Genomic DNA, 20,967 nt, shown 5'->3' on the forward strand with positions numbered 1-20,967 from the left:
CCAATATTTGGTCCAAATCGGACCAAAAGGTATGCATTTTCAACGGATTTTGACGAAAGGTGGTTTACATATATACCCGAGGTGGTGAGTACCCAAAGATCGGCCCGGCCGATTCTTTTCACTTGTTGCAATATTTACCAAAAATATTGTTTTGTTGTGGCCTTATTTTACATTCTTTTACAACTGTTTCAAATCCTTGCTGGCCATTTTAAAAATTATATACCAGTGATGCCCATGCGTTTTCAAACAAATACCAACATTTTTGTTACTGCGTAAAATAGGCCATTTAAAATGACTTTATTTGTTTTTCTATGTTTCTATGTTTGTAGTATATATTTATATATGTATGTATGAATTTTTACAACTGGTTTTTATTCAAAATTAAAATGATAAACATGCCACAATCTTATAAAACTCTATTATTGTGTAACTAGCAGGATGAAAAGGGAAGGAGGGAGCAGTTGGAGGTTGACAGACAGGGGTTGTGGGGGGCGGCAATGATAAATGTAATATGGAAATTGTTAAACGACCACCGACCACATTGTCTATGATATGAAATGTGGCTGGCGATTTTCTTTGTATTATTAAACAATGGCTACTTAAACTTAGTGTATGAATGAAAGCTTAATTTGTTAACAAAGACAATAATCTAATAATTACAATTACTGTGATTTTTATTTATTATAATTATAATTTTTATTATTAATATTAATATAAGTTGTTGTTTGAAGATAAGTTTTTTGTTTTAACTTTCAGACCATTTAAATAATGTAGTTTGATACGTTTCATCTTTAAAATACATACACACGATTGGATTGATCGATCCTCAACATCATCATCATCATCAGTTATATAATGTAGAAATTTGTTATATCTCATTCTTAAATACATATATATTCTCTGCATTGCTATAACATACGATAACGCTTAAACTACATGCTTTCTCTCGCTTATAAGTATGTCTCTCATTTATTCTCTCTCTCTCTCTCTCAAACTTCTTCTATTTCTCTATCTTGCTTGCGGATACTTGTTTGTTTTGTTTCTCGCAATAAACATTAAAGAAATACAAAAAAAAAACTCGTTTTAAGTCCACTCACTTCTTGGTTGGTGGTTATGGGAAAGAAGATGGCTTCCGTAATAGGGTCCTATATTCCTATTTTGCAGTAGTAGCAAACGTTTAGCATTTTTGTTGTGTAAATTATTCGCAAAATACATACGACGTTGGCAAAAAACATATCGAGGTTTCTTCAACAACTTTGCGTAAAACTAGAATGGCTCCTAAATAATCACTAGAAATAGAACAAAAACATTATATTGAAAAATATTTTGTGTTTTCTTATTAATTTTTCCTTTTTTATTTAAAAACATGCAACTTTCTATCCAAATAAGGAGACTATTAAGGTTTGTCATGCAACATCGTAGTTCTGTGAGCATACATTCAGATCATCCCTTACAACATTTATACAAAAAGTGGCATAGGGAAAAACGACAAACATTTGTAGGAAATGAATCTTTGACAAGTTAGTAGTAATATGATAATAGGAATTATATAACCAGCACTCCCCCACATTGAAACAATATGTGTAGTGCATTCATATGAAACATGGAACCAAAAATCGTTAAATAAAAAAAAACACCTTTTTAAGTTACCCTTTAGGCCTGGTTATGCTCTCGTAAATATACCGTAAATGTAGGAAAACGTGTCAGCTGTTTTGTTTTGGCTTATGAATACACATACAAATGATTACCGAACGTCTGACGATGGTAATCGGAAAGTAGAGATCAGTAAAAACAAATTTTAACATTCCGTTTTCGTGTCAGCTGACAAAATTTGAAGTTTGAACAAAACCAAAAATTAAATTTAGAAAACAGCTTTTCTCCTATTTTATGATTTCTCTGTGGAATTTATCACAATTTATTGTTAATAGCTTAGGTTAACGCTGAATGGGTAGCCCACCATGAAAAGGTGAATTCACTCGGTGGCCAGTCTGATCTGTGGTGAAAAGAAAATGAAAAAATGAAAAATTTGTGATAAAAAGAAATTACAAGAAGATAGTAGGGGGTAAGCGTCACATACGGTACAGTCGTAGGCGTCGGCTATCGTTATAGCACAGAGCTTTGCCCAAAAGGACATACACTCGTCCGGCAGTCTCACTGACGTACCGATGTTTTGTCTGTCGGAGTATGGCCCCAATTCAGTCCCTGTCTCCATCTCGGAGCTATCTATCAAGATCAAGGTATCATTCTCTTCAAACACAGTATTAACTATCCATTCTTCTCTCCCGGGAAAGCGAATCCCGAGAACACCCCACCCTTGAGGCGTTCCCCTTATCGCCCGCCTCCGAAGTCCACGTTGATAGCCCTGTCATGTAGCATACAATCACACAGGGAGAAACTCAGTTCAACCCCCTTGCGGTTCAGGGTTGCGACTGTCGACCCATCTCCTCGTTATAAAATGCCCTTACAATATTCAGAAAAGACGCCATCGCGTACTCTTTCAATAAGAGAGACGTCTCGACTTCTCGCACCATTTCGTGGAGGGCCGTCTCCTCCGATCTGCCCTTGAGGTTTGCCTAAAATTTTCCGACGTCAGATCCTCCCTCACCTTCAAGTTTTTTTTTGTTAATAAAATTATTTCAAATCAAATGCTACGTTTTATAATAAGCATAATTGCCTCTTTACATTTACCATACATTTATTCTACATTTACGGTACATTTACGAGAGCATAGCCAGGCCTTTTTATCTTTAAAAAAATCGATAAAAGAATCAAACAAAGTTTTCTTCTAGTTAAAAAAAAAATCCAAAAAAATAATCAAAGAAAGTTTTCTTCTAGTTTTTAAGTTGAAAACAATCTTAAAAGCGTTTTGAAGTTGCCCTATAATCTTAAAAAATCGATTAATTGATTACTAAATTGTGTGATCGACTTTTGGCGCCAAATCTCGGTTTGTGGTTTGTTATCGACCTATAGTAAATTAACATATATCGGTAATGTGTGTCATGCACTCAAATATTTTCAAAAAAATCTATTGAAACCGATTTTTCTTCTCCCACCAGTGGCACTTGATGCGGTACTCTTTCCGAGCCTTGTTGGAAACTTTCAATGTGGTGAACATTAGCACCGATTTCATAATAATCTATCGACTATCGAAAGCTTTCGATACGATAAGCCATGCCACGCTTTTTAGTGGATAGCCCCAACAAGTCCCACCAGCCAAACCAGGCTGGATGACTTATTAATTGCGTGTTCGTATTTGGGTATGCAAAATCAAAGCCGGGACTGTTAAACCTCCGCCTGTACTCGGTACAACACCCAACAGACGAAATTGAGATTGTATGCGACGATTGAACGATAATGTTTTTTTTTCAATCAACCAACACGCAGGGGATTTCCCCCATATATGCAGTGCATTGCGTTGGAGAGGATAGAAGCGGGAAAGGGTGTGTAGTGTTTATTGACACTTGACGTACGTAGCGAGAAAAACATACGCCGGAAGTCGATTCCACATACGAACCGTCCTTGTGAAAAAAGAATTCTCTCTGTAGTCCGATCAGCTGGCCAATGGATTACAAACCGGTGCGCGCTTTTGGAAAATTTTGTATTTCTTACAAACAACCTCAAGTCAGGAATCAGAAGACTGATTTCCGAAGAACACACACCGTGGAAGAATCTATAGAACAGCGCCACACAACCCACATTTCGACGATGTTCAAGGGAAACAATAGAGTTGGATACCCTACTATTTCCAATCAACACCAACGCCCGCCTCTGGACACGGTCCAGGCTCTAAGTAGTTTGAGCGGCCACCTTATTGTTGGTTTAGCAATAATCGCTGTGAGTATACAGATTGATTGATTTTGAGATAATTCTGACCCGGCTATGGTCACCAGGTCTAGCTCCAGCTCAAGACTAGGAGCGGTTTACCGTGACTCTGCAGTCAAAAAAGCTCGCTTCCAGGGTATCTAAATAGTTGATTGGTGTTATGAAGTTTTGTGTTACATCAAAGGTAGCATTATGGATAGTATCTCGAACGATACATGCTCATTTTGCCTTAAGGATCTTGGTCTCCTCATATTGATGTTGTTATAATCACATATTTTCATATGAAAGCAGCGATCTCCGGCTTTTTTTCCAACACCTTCAACTAATTCCTCTTAAATAGATTCACTTGTAGATATAGGTTCTACTCCAAATGTCGCTAACATTAGTCGGGGGTAGGTTAGATTGGGTTGAAAAGAGGATGCAGATATTAATCCGCCCATGCCACTATGGACATACACCTAAGCCAAGACATACACCAATCCCATGGAGCCGGTTGTACGTACAGGATTGACCCCTTCATATGCAAGGGCTGACGCCTCATGCCCAGTTACAACTGATTGCAACAATTTGGTAATTTTTTAACATTCAGTGAGTACAAATAAGTAAAATTCAGTTTCTGTTACAAGTTGGTGTTGTTATTTTTTCAACGAAATTAAGTGTGAATGAGTGAAGATAATAAAAAAAGTAGCATATTTGTTCTCCTATGGTTTCTCCATACAGTTATTGTTACGGTAACCCTAACAATATTCTGTTTTATTGTAATAATCTGGCAACTTCATGGCAGCGCAGCTGGCTCAACAGTTTTTGTATTTCTGCACACACGCTGAGTCAAGTTGTAACCGCCAACCAATGCACATCACTTAAAGACAATTTCATCATACTTGCTTAATTACCTTTTATTTTTCATTAATATCATTTAAAGTATTGTTTAAATAAATAAATTGATTGTTATGTTTTAAACATCGACTTTCTATTGATCGACCATCTCGTAAGAACATAACAGTTATAAACAGACATTGGCGGTGATACAACAAATATTTGTGGTGCACTGTCTGAACGAAGCCACAGGAAGTTGCTTTCTCTGTTCGTCTTTCCTTTGCCCGCGGGCAAACGAAATTATGTGCGGTTTTTGCCCATATACGATGCACAAAACAATTTTATTTGCTTCACTACCTGCAAATTGCAAATATTGCCCATGAACATTCCACTAAGGAACTGGAATGGCATAGTACCTCACAAATGTTGCCAGCATTAGGAGGGGTAAACCACCGTTGAAAAAAAAATTGTTATGGTCTCCCTAGGACTCGAACATAGGCGAACATGCTATCCTCTGCACAGGCGGACATGCTAACGGTGGCCTCACTACTAGAAATTTTAAAATGACTGGTATTGTGTCCCCACCTAAGAGGTTGCGTCTGCTATAGAATGAAATGATCCAACTTCATATCATTTTCCCACATGCCCTACACATGCTATCACTAAACGCACCTATTCTGCATAATTGAGCTCGTACTCCTGTGTCCCCTTAAGGTACCAAATGCTTACTGATCTCCTTTTTACATCCTTTCTGTAATAGTCTCGTTTTTTCACGATCCGATCCTTCCCATAGAATTTTCGTTGTCCAGTGTCATGTATATGCATTCGATGCCCATGTCCTTAACTGAGGCTGCGTCGCCCCGAAAGGCTTCCTCTGGCCTTCAGGGATAAAAAGTCTGATCTCTCTCATTCTGCCTTACTCCGTTTTGACACGGTAACCAAACAATGCCGATCATGGCTTTGGTACGGTAACCAAACAATGCCGATCATAGCATCCTCAGCGAAGGCGTTAATCTTCTTCTTACACTCCAAGACTGTTCGTGACATTACCATCCAGGTTGTTATTGCCATGATGGGCAGTTTACTGTCCGTAAAGATATTCACAGTCGACGTCTTCGCGTTAACACCATAACACCTCAACATGCCATGATCGCCCAGAAACCCACGCTCTCCTCTTGCTTGGATCCATCATTGAATGAACTTACAAATGTCAATACAAGAGTTCGGTCACTCCAAGATTGTGCCGCTGAAAAACAATAAGGCAGCAGGAGCCGATGGGCTGCCGGCTGAACTGTTTTAGACCGGAGGCGACACGCTGATCAGGCGTATGCATCAGCTCGTCTGCGCAATTTGGTTAGAAGAACGCATACCCGATGATTGGAACCTAAGCATACTATGTCCCGTACACAAGAAAGGGGACAAGGCAGTATGTGAATAAGTCTACAAAATACAAACTACCAAATGGCAATACCAGAGTTCGTTCAACCAACGACTGTGCCTCTGGCAACAGTGTCTTGCAGTCTCATTTGATTTCGATGAATGAATTCGATTTCGCCACAAAAGTACAAAGTTTCTATACATCACACAGGTGATGTTTGCTTAAATTTGTGTCCACTTCCAAAACACACGCATGGCTCTCATGTTTAAAGGTCCGTTTGTTTTTTGCATTGCAACCCCACAAGTATCATAAAGTGGTTTTATATCGTTTTATATCGATTGGATTTTTTTAAACAATTTCGGAGATATTCTATGATACGATTTGAATTATAAAGGATCTCTAAGTATCTACATTTGTAACCAATATTGTCATAGATTTATATTACTAATAGTTTATGTGGGGAACCCCATGCACAAAGTCAATGATACATATAAACAATTATTGAATTCTAATGCAAATCTAATGCAAAACATTTTTGGATACAAATCTAGGGTATCTAAAAAAAATATATATACACAAAAAATACAAAAAAAAAAGTTGACAACATACAATGTACATTTATCCCCATCACTATCTTCTATATAACACAATAGTGTTGTTCATGGCAGGTAGTTTTATCAATAATTTAGAAAGTGATCCATTTTAAGTGCCTACATGTTTAAACAAAATATAATACACGCACGAAACACAAACAAACATACTCGTACATACATTCATAGAGAGAGAGAGTAGGAGTGAGAGAGATTTACAATATAAATTGATAGATTGTTGTTAGATAGGTAGATAGTAGGTAGTATGTATGTGTATCTAAATGAAAGTTAAAAATTTGGGGACAAAACACATACAACATAACTCTATATGGAGGATGCTTGGTTTGATTTTGCATATTGTAAATTTTGTAAATGTTACTTAGAATGGTGTCTACACTCATTACTAATGCATTATTTCCCTTACATTATAAAGAGCAACGTTTGTTTTCTTTTTGTTGTAGAATTGCTTTTGGTTTTGGGGTTAAATTACAAACCAAACATATTATTTTGACGATAGATAATTCATGTAATTAGTAGTTTCACGAGCATTACGTACCAATTCGCTATTTGTTGCCTCGTTATCTGTCCAATCATCTTCGTTCTCTTTCTCCTTGCGTGGTGGTGGTGGGAGATTTTGTGGCTGTTGTTGGGGTAGTTCTTTTGGTGGTTGCTGGTGGTGTTGCATGGAAGGATTGCGTCGTGAAAACGAGCGATTTCGCTGATGATGATGGCGATCTAATGTACTGGATGCTTCACTTGCTAAACTACTTTGACTGCTGTATCTATTTCCGAACTGGCGTGTTCGGTTTTTGTTGTGATGGTTATTGTTGTGACTGTTGTGGTGATTTCCTCCCATGCCACCGCCATTGCCACCGCCACCACCACCCCTCTGATAACTGTTGGGACTTTGACTGCGCCTGAAGGAATTGTTTGTACCACCTTCCATCCTCGATTTGGCCGGTCTAGGCAAAGTGCGAGCACGTGACGAACTGCGACTATTCGATTCGGGACCGTTTGTATTGTTGTACGAGGAATTCTCATCATAGTACTTTAGATTGCTGTTGGAACGCCTCCATGTCTCCGACGATTGATTCTTATTCTCACCCCCGTTATTTGCCCCTTTGTTTTTCTGAAACCGTGGCGGCTTATCATACATCGGCCTCTGATTGTAATGGCGTCCACCTCGACGATGATTACTGCCGCGTTCATAATTGCTCATGTACGAACGTTCGCTGCGATCATCTCTCTGCGATTGACGATCCCAATTTGAGTTTGCAATGCCGGAGTATGTGGACGAATTGCCCGAACGTTCGATTTTTTCTTGAGCATGTTTGAGCCGATCATTGATGCTGTACAAACGTATGCTGCCACCATCACTGCGCACACTTTGGCGATCATCATCGAAACTGGCACTAAAGCGTCTTTGAGCATTACGTCCCCTATTGTCTTTGTGTTGATCGTCACGATTGAAACGTGGCGCTCTCCAACGCGGCAGGGGTTTAGATTCGTCGCGCTCCTCATTGCCACTATTTTGGGAATCGCGTGCATTCTGGTATGAGTTTTCATTTTGTCTGCAAAAATAAGAAGAGGAACATAGGTTTAATCAGAAAATACAAAACATAACAAATGTATTTTGCATATTATAATAAATTCACAGTGACCAGGTATCGAGTTAGAGGCCGGGCGGCACCGGCTCTTCCTAAAATAGTAAGTGCCTATGATGTGAAATGTGCCAAGACGAGTTTTTGTCCTGTGAAGCTATACGAGGATCGCTACATCCCTGCTTGGCATAACTATGACCACCAAACAAGCTGGCTGGGACTTTGAGCTCCAATCTGTTTGGTGTTCATCGTTGTCACGAGAAGCTTAGCTGGGAACTGCCGGGTGAATCCACAGGTTGCGGATAGTGGAATGCTTCCTATACGGTGTAGCCGAAATTGAAATTGCGGACAATCAGCAGCAGCTGATTGTCCGGGCAGCAGCTGTTGCTTAAAAACTAAGTGCCCATGATACTTGATATGACGAGGCGAGTTATTGGCGGCTTTAAATAACCAATGCAATCATATTCCTACCGCGATCGGTGATTTAGACCGGGACGAGCTTGCCATTATAAGAGCTTGACGAGGATCTCCACCTTCGCATGCAAATGTGGCTATAACAACAACAAATGTGGCAACAACAGTATCCTGCTAAACAGGAATAGTTTTTAGTTTCAGTGTTCTATAGAATAAAAACGACCCCTCGATTACGTAGCAAGTTTGGATTCCAAGTGCGGGGTCATGCAAAGCATTTTTTGGATGCATTGAAAACGTAGTGGTCAGCCGTTGCATCAATCGGAAAGTGCATCGAAAGCGAATGTGTCTGCAAAACAAGTGCAGGGTCATGCATTCGATTTCCATCAGAAGTTTTGGTCTGTCGCTACTTTGGTATTGCTATGGAAAAAATTGCCTAAGTGGTTTAAACAATTCTACTTCGATAAATACAATAACAGATTTAAACTCATAAAAATCACCCTTTTCGGCTGCTTGCCATACATTGAAGGTCAGCCGGTCCATCGAACGCGAATGCTATAGCCATGGCCAAATGCTTGTTCAACCACATGGCAGCCAGTTGAATGTACCGGATTGACCCGATGCAGTCCTTCATCGGCAACGGCTGCCGTCTCAGTGTAAAACACACTGCTACAACAATAATTGTTTCCAGGGTGCCAAATAAAAATTAATTTCGTTACAATTTCCTCGAGAAGTGATTGACTTTACTTTGACGCCAAAAATTGGATGTCCCATATGTACGGTGGACACATATGGAGTCAGGGTAGCAAAGAGTTCAAAGTGTTCAAAGTGTTATCCTATCCAGCCTCATAAGATAACACATTGGGTTCGATTCCTTGCAAAACCGTCGGAAGAATTTTCAACGGTACTATGTCATGTAGAGATGTCTCTTAAGAGTTGTCGCTTTAAACTCGCTTCGAATTGAATAGGAGAGCAATCTTTGATACTTGTCCCTATTTGAAGTTTGTCCCTATTCCTCAATGGAATGTTCCTGGGAAAATTTGCAAATGAACTATACAAATATATTTTACAAAATATATGCATATTGTCCCAAATACGGTTCCCTCAGGTTGCTTGACCCCTAATTTTTACAGGTTCGTTTTTTTGGGTTACCACAATGACATAGAAAACGTCTCAACGTTTCATCACCTTACCCACACACGCTATCACTTGCGCAACTATTCTGTGTAAGTGCGTCCGTAGTCTTATGTTATCCGTAATGATACCAGAAGTTATACTGATCTCCTTTTTACATCCTTTCAGTAATAGCCTTGTCTTCTCACAATTCGGATCTCCCCATAGGATTTTTTCGTCCAACTCCCTAAACTAGGATGTGCGTCGCCGGGTTCACCAAGGTACCCTGACCTTCAAGGCTAAATAGTCTGCCTCTCATTTCGCCTTACTCCGCTCTGGTTCGGCCATAATTGATGTGGATTCTGCCATCCTCAGAGAAGGCGTTAATCTCTTTCTTCACTTCAAAAACGTCCGTGAGCTCACCGTCCTGGTTGTTATAGCCCTGGTGGCCATCTTACTGTTCACAATCGACATCCTCGCGCATTCCCTAATCGCCCGGATCTCTGTCTACAGGACCGTATTATGGACACGCAGTCGGAAAGAGATGTCAGCTCCTGGGACGTCAATGTATATCTTCACTCAGTCATCTAGCTTTGATCCATCCGTGTAGCTTGAACTTTTTGATACTAATACCAGAGTTCCTTTAATTAAAGACCTGAGCTGGCAGCAGTGTCTCGCATTCCACCTGAAGTGTTATCTAAGTGTCCGATCTAAAACCTCTTCAAATCCATTCAGGTTACCTATAGTGATCATACCACTCAAGAACATCATTTCCTACCCAAATTTAAGAAAAATCCTACTTAACCCAACCAAAACCTGCCAAATGTTCTGGAAGCCAAAAATGCCGTGTATGTTATTGTACCGAATCCATACAGGATCGATATAGGATCGGACCGAATAGTCTGTCTGTTGAAATCACTCTACAGCCTTAATTTTAAAGATGATCCATATCTCGATATAGCACCCTTTACTTATATCTTCCGATAAAAAATCTTGAGTTCGTAAAGTCGTATTTTTGCCCCAATTTCAATGAACAGCCGTGCTGCGTTTGGAGAAGCGATCTCCCGATTTAAGTGTTTGAACCCTTAAATGCGTTTTTAATACCCATTTTCGCCGTTACAGTGAGCTACATGAACCCCTCAATTTCTCAGTATGGGCCAGATCTGACCACATAGCCCTGTTTTCCGTGGTATTTATTTGTTGGAAAAACCTACCAAAAATTGAGGTCAGCCTACCAACCTACCAATATAATAAAAACCTACCAATTTTGGTAGGAACCTACCCAAAACTGCAACACTGGGTATGATATACTTGTACATCCACTCTGCCATCGCCTAAGTCTCAAAGCCACCCAAGAATGCGCTGTTCTCATCGCCCCTATCCACCCTATCATCGCCTAAGTCTCAAAGGCATCCAACCTGTTGTATTATCCCAACTTGGACTTTTCTCTATCACCGCCTATGACATAGAGCTGGCAAACTATCGATATTACCAACATTAGATTTTTTCGATTTTTCTAATAATAATATTATAACTACTATATTTAAAATGAAAATGAGATGTAAAAATCAGCAGATCGATATATATACAAGCAAAATCAATGCATGGACCGATTTTAACCAAATTTAATAAAGGCTGTTGAAATTTGGAAATTGAAAAAAAAAAAATTTACAAAATATTAGCCCAATCGTATGAAAATTGCGCCCTCTATAGGCTCAAGAAGTAAAATCGGGAGATTTAATAAGGATGCTATATCAGTTTATAGGCCGATTCGAACGATACTTGAAACACTTAACCAGAAAAAAGTTTGAAAAATTAAGATTGGGATACATTCAGGATCGGATCGACAATAGTTTGTTCAATTTTGCAAATAGTGGAAATTTTCCGATAGCATCGATAGAAAAAATATCAACCTGTATTCAGCCAAAACCAAAAATATCGCTAGTGCCATCGATTATACTATGCCAAGACAATATGCTCTCTGAATCTGTTGTATTATCCTAACTTGACACTTTTCTGCATCACAGTCCACCAAACTACTGAGGTGCGTATGTTAGTTTGGGTCCAACACGCTCTTCAATAGGCAGTGGACTATCCTCGAATTCAAAGCCATTTCGAACCTACGTTCCGTCTAAATAGTGCCCAACACCTGTGGGCCTTCTCAGTACGCTCCTGAATGTGACGGTTCCAGTTTAGTTTCTTGTCCAAGATCACTTACTTAGGAGTTGACTTCTTGAGAACTATGAACCTCATTTTTTGTCTTATTTTACTGAAACTTAAAATCCATATTTTGAGATTCCCTGTTAGAATTATTGGAGCCCTGACAGGCGTTCTATTGGTTTACCTCACCGTAACTCACAAATATGATTGAATAAGCACAGCTGAAAACATTTTCTGCTGTTTTTCCAGGATTTAAACCAAGACTTTCAGCGTCAATGCACTAAAATTACCTCCATATTGCATATATAAATTTGTTCCTTTGTTTGTTATTAGCGGAGGGTTTTGGTAAATTAAAAATGAACTGGTAGCGATATTTGTCATTAAAGTCACACATACACTTGGAATATTTTGTCATTTAGTGTATTTTCTTTCCAATTCCTTAGTAGTACACAAGGAGTAGAATTCGATTCCTTTTGCATAGGATTTTTTTTTTATTTTAATGTGTCGCATGTGTTCGGCATTTTTAATCGAGAAATGGGTTACAATAATAATAAAATAAATTTAAAATATACTTTTTTAAATCTAAGCTTGTTAATCATCCTCAATCATACCTGTTATAGTTTTGATTTAAGGGTCTCGGCGATTGTCTAGGTTGATAGGAACGCCTAGAATTACGACTTTGCCTATCTGGATCATTATCATAACGACTATTGGAAGAATGCAATTGATCCCTATCATCGCCATGATTATTTTGATATCTGCCAGTACTGCCGTTGCCTCCTCCTCCTCCTACTACTCCACCTCCCACATTTAGATCGCATTCCTCCAATGAGTCCTCACATACTTGATCCGTCCAATTTTTATAATTGTCTTGATCTTCTTCTGTATTATCGTTTACATTGCCCGAATCACCATTCTCATAGCTGGTATTATTCGAGGACGATGGCAGTGGATTTTCGTCATAGCCTGAATGATGACTTTGACGTTGTGAGCCAGGGCAGGTATTGCTATATTGTGTTAGCTGTTGTGGTGATTGCTGCAATTGATTTGTTGGTTGAGACTGTGTTGGCGACGATTGGTTCTGATTGTTATTGCCCATATCTTCGACATCGTCATCCTCCATTATTAAGTATTTCTCATACATCACTTCCAATTGGGAGCCCAAACTCTCGAAATTGCTGTAGAACAAGTCCAAAGTCATTAACATAATGGCTTTCACATTCGGCTTCAGATTGGGCTGTTCGATTAAATTCTTACGAATGTGATACAAAAGTTGCGACAAATCGGAATTGTGTAAATTACGCAATAGGCCACCATTTATGGTGATTTGTGACAATATTAATTTGGCTAGTTTAACATTATTCACATTCTTCTCTTCGCTGATCTCGCGAATCAGCAGACTAAGCAATGATTCGCCAAGTATTGTGATGGGTGCATTATCGGCTAAACGAACACGATGGTAATATTCACCCAATAATGTTATTGAATTATACAGACGCTCACGGTCATACAGACGATAAGTATCCGAGTTGACAAAATTCTTTTGTAGGAGTGTCAACATGGCGGTGCGCACCTTAGTTTCCTTCATGGCAAGTACATCAAAGTTGCGTGAGGCAAAGAGTAGAGCAAATTTTAAAGCTGTTTCTCCATCTTCCAGGGCTTTGTCATTGATGTAAGCCATTGATTCGCTGCAAAGACAACAAAAATAATGACAAGGCAATGAATATGGATCTTACACACACACACACACACACACACACGCATGTTCATAAATGTTAATTAAATTTAATTTCTTGTTGTGACATAGTTATTATCACCGCCAAGAAAATGTATGGCAAACAAACAATTCCGTTTGGATACACAACCTCTTGACCACGGGTAATTGCCTAAATTATTTTGTATTTAATTAAAAAATTAACGAATAAAACAAAAAGTTAAGATTTTTTAATGGATGTTATCCATTTCGCTGGGACTAAATACGACTGTTAAAAATCTATATACGTAAAAAAATAAAAAGAAGGCTACAACTTGACCAGGCAAGTCCTTATTACTTGTAAGAAGTCTTCCAGCAGTATCTGAATGGTATTTTGACAAAAAATTTTAAATTTTTGTATTTGCTATAAGGTGTACCGCCCATAATTCAAAAATCTTGCAAAAAAATTATAATATTTGATAAACTGGTGTGAACTACTGCAATGTTTACCAAACGAGCATAACGAGTCGGCGTAGTCATTGGCTTAGGTGCAGACAATTTGGACATCTGCAGACTCTCCCCTCTGGTCTTAATTTCCAAAAACTGAATATATTTTTGTTTTTGCGCATGGTATGCTGGTGTGGAGGCCACCGTGCCACAGAGGTTTTCATGATGCTGAAACAGAATGGTCAATAAACCGTTATTTTTTAACTGAATTTAGAAAACCAGATAATTTTGAAGGGAACCCGAAATAACCGTTGTAACCAGTTTTATGCTTAAATCATTTTATTCTTATGTTATTTGGAAGTAATATCAAGATATAAAACGATATGGACCATAAAGGTAGAGGTCTATGAAATGGCACTGTTTCGGACAATATTTGGATATAGCTGCCATACATACCGATCTCCCGATATTGTGTAATGAGCCTATTATAAAAGGAGAATTTGTCATCCTTTTTAGATGAAATTTGGCACAGCGAGTACTGGTACCCTCTAAACTTTTTCGTTGAATATCGTCCAGATCGGACCATATTTGGATATAGCTGCCATATAGACCGATCTCCCGAAATAGAGTATTGAGCCCATAAAACAAGCATTTTTCATTCGATTTTGATGAAATTTGAAACAGTGCGTTTTGACACCCATCTAAACCACTTGTTTGTTGAATATCGTCCATGGACGATATTCAACAAGTGAAGAGAGAACAAGTGAAGAGATCTATCAAATGGCACTGTTTCAAATTTCATGCAAATCGGATGAAAAATGCTCCTTTTATGGGCTCAATACTCTATATCGGGAGATCGGTCTATATGGCAGCCATATCCAAATATGGTCCGATCTGGACGACATTCAACAAACAAGTGTAGAGATCTATCAAATGGCACTGTTTCACATTTCATCAAAATCGGATGAAAAATGCTCGTTTTATGGGCTCAATACTCTTTTTGGAAGATCGGTCTATATGGGAGCTATATCAAAATATGGTCCAATCTGGACGATATTCAACAAAAAGGATTAGAGGGATGGCGGAACTTGATGTGCCAAATTTCATCGAAATAGGATGAAAAATGCTCCTTTTATAGGCTTATTGCATAATATCGGGAAATCGGTATATATGGCATCTATTGGGTTGGCCAAAAAGTAATTGCGGATTTTTCATATAGTCGGCGTTGACAAATTTTTTCACAGCTTGTGACTCTGTAATTGCATTCTTTCTTCTGTCAGTTATCAGCTGTTACTTTTAGCCTGCTATAGAAAAAAAGTGTAAAAAAAGTATATTTGATAAAAGTTCATTCTAAGTTTTATTAAAAATGCATTTACTTTCTTTTAAAAAATCCGCAATTACTTTTTAGGCAACCCAATATATCCAAATAAGGTCCGATCTGTACCACATTTGACAGAAATGGATAAGGGTCTACCATAACACACACTGTGCCAAATGTCATCCAATTCGGGTAATAAATGATCCTTTTATGGTCTCAATACCTTATATCGGGAGATCGGGTGGTCGGTCTATAGGGCAGCTATATACAAATATAGTCCGATCTGAACCGCACTTCAAAGAAATGAATAGGGGTCTACCAGAACTCACTGTGCCAAATCGGATGAGAAATGTCCAATTTATTGAATAATGACTTTAAGTTTGGAGATCGATCTATATATAACTAAAATCCGATTTTATGAGATCAGAAAGAATACGAAATTATAAAACGCTCATACCGCGATGGGATAATTCTGAGCACCACCGAAGTTTGGAACCTAGTGCTTAGGTCTGTGTGGTGTCCATCGTTATCTCGAGAAGCAAAGTTGGATATTAATGGTATCAAATGGATAGTCTCAGTCAGAGAACGGGCGGCATCGGCTCTTGCTTAAATACCGAGTGCCTATAATGCACGATAAACAACTTGAAAAAATCAATGGCCATCATGTTCTTGCGGCACAGGATAACTATGGTTCTCAACTTTCTCCATATTCTTTATCTGATCGGTTGTATATGGCGTTTTGGGAGTTGAAACCATACATTTCATTTTATCTCCATTTATTGCCAGACCCATTGTCACTGACTCTCTTTCGATTCTTTAAAAGGCTGCAATTGCTTTTTCCGGTGACCTACACATAATAACGACGTCGTCGGCAAAGGCCAAGCCTATTCACACCTGCCTGGCAAGGGATAACTATGAGCATCACACATGCTGAAACTGTGTGATGTTCTTCGTTATCACGAAAAGCTTAGCTGGCAGCTACCGGGCGCAGTCCACAGCTTGCGGATAATGGAAAGCTTCATATGGAGTAGCTACAACTGCAGTCGCGAACAATCAGCGGTATCGAATAGTCTCAGTGAAAAGCCGGGTTCCACCGACTTTGATGCTCGATATGACAAGACGAGTTATTGGCGCCAATGATCATCATTTTCCCGCAGCGATTGGTCGTATGGACCATAACGAGATTGCTCATCTATAGGAGCTTGACCGAGAATCGCTACCTGCACATGCAAGTGTGACTACAAAAACAACAGCCTTTGCCCATATGATTTCTGATTTCTGGTATAACTTGAAAAACATACCTTTAAGGTACATGCCAGTTAATATTCTGGCATAACTAGGATATGACATAATCAGATCTTTTTTGTGGAAGACAAAGGTGAGCCAATTTGAAACGCCACGTTCCCTTATCAGAAGGATTTCTATATCCCTTAAAATCAAATATTTGGCAGTGATCTCGGACAGAAAACTGAATGGAAAGTGTCAGAAATAATCTACAAAGAAGACTCATAGATGTTGGGTACCATGTAGACGACACTGAGGCTCGAAATGGGGCCTGAATCCAAGGAGAGTCCACTGGCTCTGCAGGGGCGCGATAAAAGCAATGCATACTTATGCCTCAGTAGTTTTTTCTACTATTGAGAAAAGGTGCAACATCAAGACAATATAACATGTTTAGAGAAAATTTCGTCTTCTCATAGGCGGGGTGAAAAGATCCACGCCTACTAGAGCACTGGATACTATTCTAAAGGGTGGTTCAATTATAAGGACAACTTATACGCCAAGTTTTTTTTTCTAAATTTCATTTGACATTTCTCAATTTAAGACGAATTACATTTGAACCATGTAAAGATACATAGTCGAGCAAAGCGTTAAAATTATTCCAAACCAACATCTGTACTTAAATTTTAATCACCCTTTAGATGTCCGACAGATTAAGTATGAGGCAGTCATTGGGGCCATGAGATTTAAGACGATGGAAAAATGGATAGGAAGTAGGCGCAGGTCATACCGTCTTGGAATAATCGGGGCGATGATAGAAAACCTGGATGGAAGGAAAGAGGTAGCAAATCGCATAACCTTAACGACGCTTGACGTAGAGTGTCAGTGCTGCACCTCTTGGATTGACGGAACTCTGGCATTGGTTGTTCAGGCCACACAAATGCTGCACCTCTTGGATTGACGGAACTGTGGCATTGGTTGTTCAGGCCACACAAATGGATCAAAACTAGCGCATATAGTGCACCTATAAATCTACATTTAAATCCCACAATATGAGATCAGTTTCCGATTGCCTGACCATAATACTGTCTTGCAAGCGGATGTCCAGGCTATCACGTATTACGTAAGGTGGTACGGTGTAAACGCGAGAACGTTGGTTTTGCACATCTTTACGGACAGTTAGATGGCCATTAGGGCTATAACAAGCACGGAAAGTTTGGAGCGTAAAAAAGAGATTAACGCTTCCACTGAGGTTGACACGACCCGAAACGTTTTGGTTGGTATTGTTGTAGCCACATTTTCGTAAATGGAGGAAGCGATCAAGTTCCAAGGTAAGCAAGCTCGAAAGGCGAATTTCTTACCAGTCAAAAATGTCATAATAAACTTCAATTGTAAATTTTGCATCATCAATGATAAGGGACCTCATTTTTATATCCGTGTCCGAACAGCTTGCCGCAGTGCGACACCTTTTTAGAAAGAAGTTTTACATGACATAGTACCTCACAAATGTTGCCAGCATTAGGAGGGGAAAACCGCCGCTGAAAAATTCTTTCTGATGGTTTCGCCACGATTCGAACCCAAAAGTTCAGCGTCATAGGCGGACATGCTAACCTCTGCGCTACGGCGGCCTCCTAATAAACTTCATACAGACCGATTCTGAAATATCACTGGTAGTTTATTTTTAGGGAATAAAATCCCCTCGAATCCTCTTATTCCGATTAAATGGAGGGAGGAAAATTTGGGAGAGGCTAATTAATTAGCCTATTGTTCCTTTCAGACCATCTTACACAAATATATAAAAGTTTCAAGAAAATCGGTTCAGCAGTCTTGTTGGGAGGTATATTTCAGGTTAAGGAGCGAAAAATTAAGTCGTTGCTTTCAGACCATCCTACACAAATTCGTAAAAATTTCAAGAAAATCGATCCAGCCGCCCTCCAGTCTATAGGGAAAAATAAACGCACTTTGATTTTAATTAAATAAAAGCCCATGGTAAATAATTACTTGTTGTGCCTTTAAACTATTAAATGAGTCCTTACCATATATTTTATTTTTTTAAAGTTCCATAATCCTTACTACACTTGAACGGCCTTAAGATGGAAATTAGGTAGCAGCAGGGACAGGATAATTTCAGAAATTAATCTATCTGTATGCTTACAAGGATCCCACCACCCTCCGAATGAACAAAAATGGCTAAGCATGTCAGAAATATGCAATATAAAATGCTATATGCATTTCCTTAGTACTGCCCGGGGAAATAGCTGGGTTCCTTATTTCCATATAGAGGACAATCAAACCATCACATAGATGACAGATTCGATCTTAACGATTTATTGCAAATTGAATGCCATGAACATTCCATTAAGGAACAGAGAACGAAACTTATCACATATCAATGAATGCTGTCCAATTCAAGCTAAAGCTCAATGCTAAGGGACTTCCTTTTTTAGCCTAGTCCGAAATATGTACCGCAGGACGACACCTCCTTGGAACGAAATCTTTACATGACTGCTATGCCATTTACATGGCATAAAAAATAAAGTGAAAATATACAATCAAACTGAAATTCTTCCACTTAGTTGTTTTTGTTGCCAAGTTTACATGTGGAGGTGGCGATCCTCGCCCAGGTCCTCTAGGTGAGCAAGCTCGTTCCGGTTCAAAGAGGACCGAGCTACTCACAGCATGCCGGGCTACCACCTAGTCAAACGAAATAGTTAATATCAAGTGATTTTTAAATCAACTTGGCAGCTGAGAAGCTATTTCTCTATACTTTTAAAAAAAGACAAAAGCCTGCTGTTGTTGTAGCCGTGTGTTGTATACTGAGGCGACAGCCCTTGCCGATGAGAATATACCGGGTCAATACGGTACGTACAACCGGCTGCCATGGGATTGACAAAAGATTCTTATTTCCCCACACCTATCTTGAAGATAATAAAGTCAAACCAACAACAAAAAATATGTGGTCCAAAATAGCTTTCAAAGTCCTAAAGGACGCTCTATCTCTCACAGGCGCAACACAACCAACCCTTTTTTCAATTCTCCTTCTTATACCATAAAAATTTAAATTATACCACAAATGCTTTGATTTTGGTTTCACTAAAAAATTACCGCCATTTTTAGCAAACAAAACAAACCGTATGAGAGCAGCGGAACAGAATCGCTTGTTATTAATGATTCACGACAAGCGAGAAACAAAAACAATAATAAAGAGCATGTAAAGCGCTTAGCAAAGAACGACAACAAACCAGATATCAAAATATGTACGTCTGCTGCTATATAGTATCTAAATTAGATGGAAAACAATCGGCATTGTGACCATCTATTTGCACAGTGGGTCACGCAACAAAATTAAATAGGCATAAGCGTACAGGCGAGTCTAAAAATGTCAGTTATGGTAACAACATAAACAACGCTGATTGTGTGATATTTTCTATTAGTGCTCTACACATTCATTCACCAGCTATAATCCGCTATAATCCCTCTATAACAAAATAGCAGTAGCAAGCAAAAACCCACCTCCTCCCGCAGACCATTATCTTCCCGACATAACCTCAAATAATATGCTGCCAATATGGATTGGATTGGCATTTGGAAAAGGAAAACAACATTTTTGTTTACATGTTTGCGCAGTATTAATAGTTTTGGGGTAAACTTACCAAAGCATATTTTCATCCCGGACGATGTTGCAAAAATCAGTCTCGATAGATTTTATTTTGTGATTCATTGTGATACCATCATCCTCCAGATCCAGGCCGCGTATCATTTCAATTATATGATCATAAGGGCACTGACCTGGAGCCAAACTCATTACACCGTTGGGCAGCAAGTAATCACTAATTTCACGCAGGTTAGATATGCCACCCACACCATGACCTCCAACGACGTCTTTTGCACTCATATTTGGATTTGTACCTGTCGGTCCGGCTGTCGCGACCACCGGTATGCTATTGCCCAGACAATTCGGATTGTTATTGTTGGTTATCATGTTGGCCATGCGTGGGTTACAAGCGTTGAGCCTTTATCCGTTTCCTTTGTCTTAGCCTGACGCAAATTTTGCTTTTAGCAGCAGCGCAGAATTATGAAGACGTCACTCACTCCACTCGCTAATTTGCTGCTCTTGTTTCTCTCACCTGCTTGATGCTAAAAACGATGTAGGTTAAGGTAAGTCTATAAACGATTTAATAATCTTTTGGTCAAAGCACTTGTAGCAAATATATTTGAAGGATTTTTTTAGTAAATATTAAATATTATGTACAAAAAACGAAAAACGAGACACAGAGAAAAAATGCGTCTTTTACGGACGTTGTTGTTGTTGGTTTCAGTGGTGAAATTTTCTGCAAATTAATCGATTTTAAAAAATACAAATCGGTTTTTTTTTATCGATTTTGCGAGAATTTGCA

At 38.9% G+C, this 20,967-nt stretch overlaps 1 protein-coding gene across 3 annotated transcripts; it reads right to left on the reverse strand.

Moving 5' to 3' along the window:
* Nucleotides 1-266: 266 nt before the first annotated feature.
* On the reverse strand, nt 267-20,889 carry LOC106090795 (probable serine/threonine-protein kinase clkA). 3 transcript variants are annotated; one of them, XR_009398378.1, is made up of 4 exons: nt 20,224-20,889; nt 12,503-13,579; nt 1,218-8,177; nt 267-1,153 (listed from the first exon to the last, which is right to left on the reverse strand). XR_009398378.1 is itself a non-coding variant. In XM_013257101.2 (4 exons), exons 1-4 carry the CDS (start codon nt 20,559-20,561, stop codon nt 1,287-1,289), a joined length of 2,433 nt encoding a protein of 810 aa, XP_013112555.2. In that variant the 5' UTR covers nt 20,562-20,889; the 3' UTR covers nt 269-1,286. The 3 variants fall into 3 exon arrangements, 2 of the variants coding, with proteins under 2 accessions (XP_013112554.2, XP_013112555.2); XM_013257101.2 differs by having other exon boundaries at nt 269-1,289; nt 7,163-8,177; XM_013257100.2 differs by having other exon boundaries at nt 267-8,177.
* Nucleotides 20,890-20,967: the final 78 nt, after the last annotated feature.

The sequence above is a fragment of the Stomoxys calcitrans genome, chromosome 5, assembly GCF_963082655.1.
Source record: "Stomoxys calcitrans chromosome 5, idStoCalc2.1, whole genome shotgun sequence".
Taxonomy (NCBI): Eukaryota; Metazoa; Arthropoda; class Insecta; order Diptera; family Muscidae; genus Stomoxys; species Stomoxys calcitrans.

Excerpts from the sequence above, each read along its gene's own strand:
- LOC106090795 (XM_013257100.2), bottom strand. The coding sequence starts at position 20,561 with ATGGCCAACATGATAACCAACAATAACAATCCGAATTGTCTGGGCAAT. Across the intron at positions 13,580-20,223 it reads CGGGATGAAAATATGCTTTG|CGAATCAATGGCTTACATCA; the intron begins GTAAGTTTACCC and ends TTGTCTTTGCAG. Across the intron at positions 8,178-12,502 it reads TTAAATCAAAACTATAACAG|ACAAAATGAAAACTCATACC; the intron begins GTATGATTGAGG and ends TTATTTTTGCAG.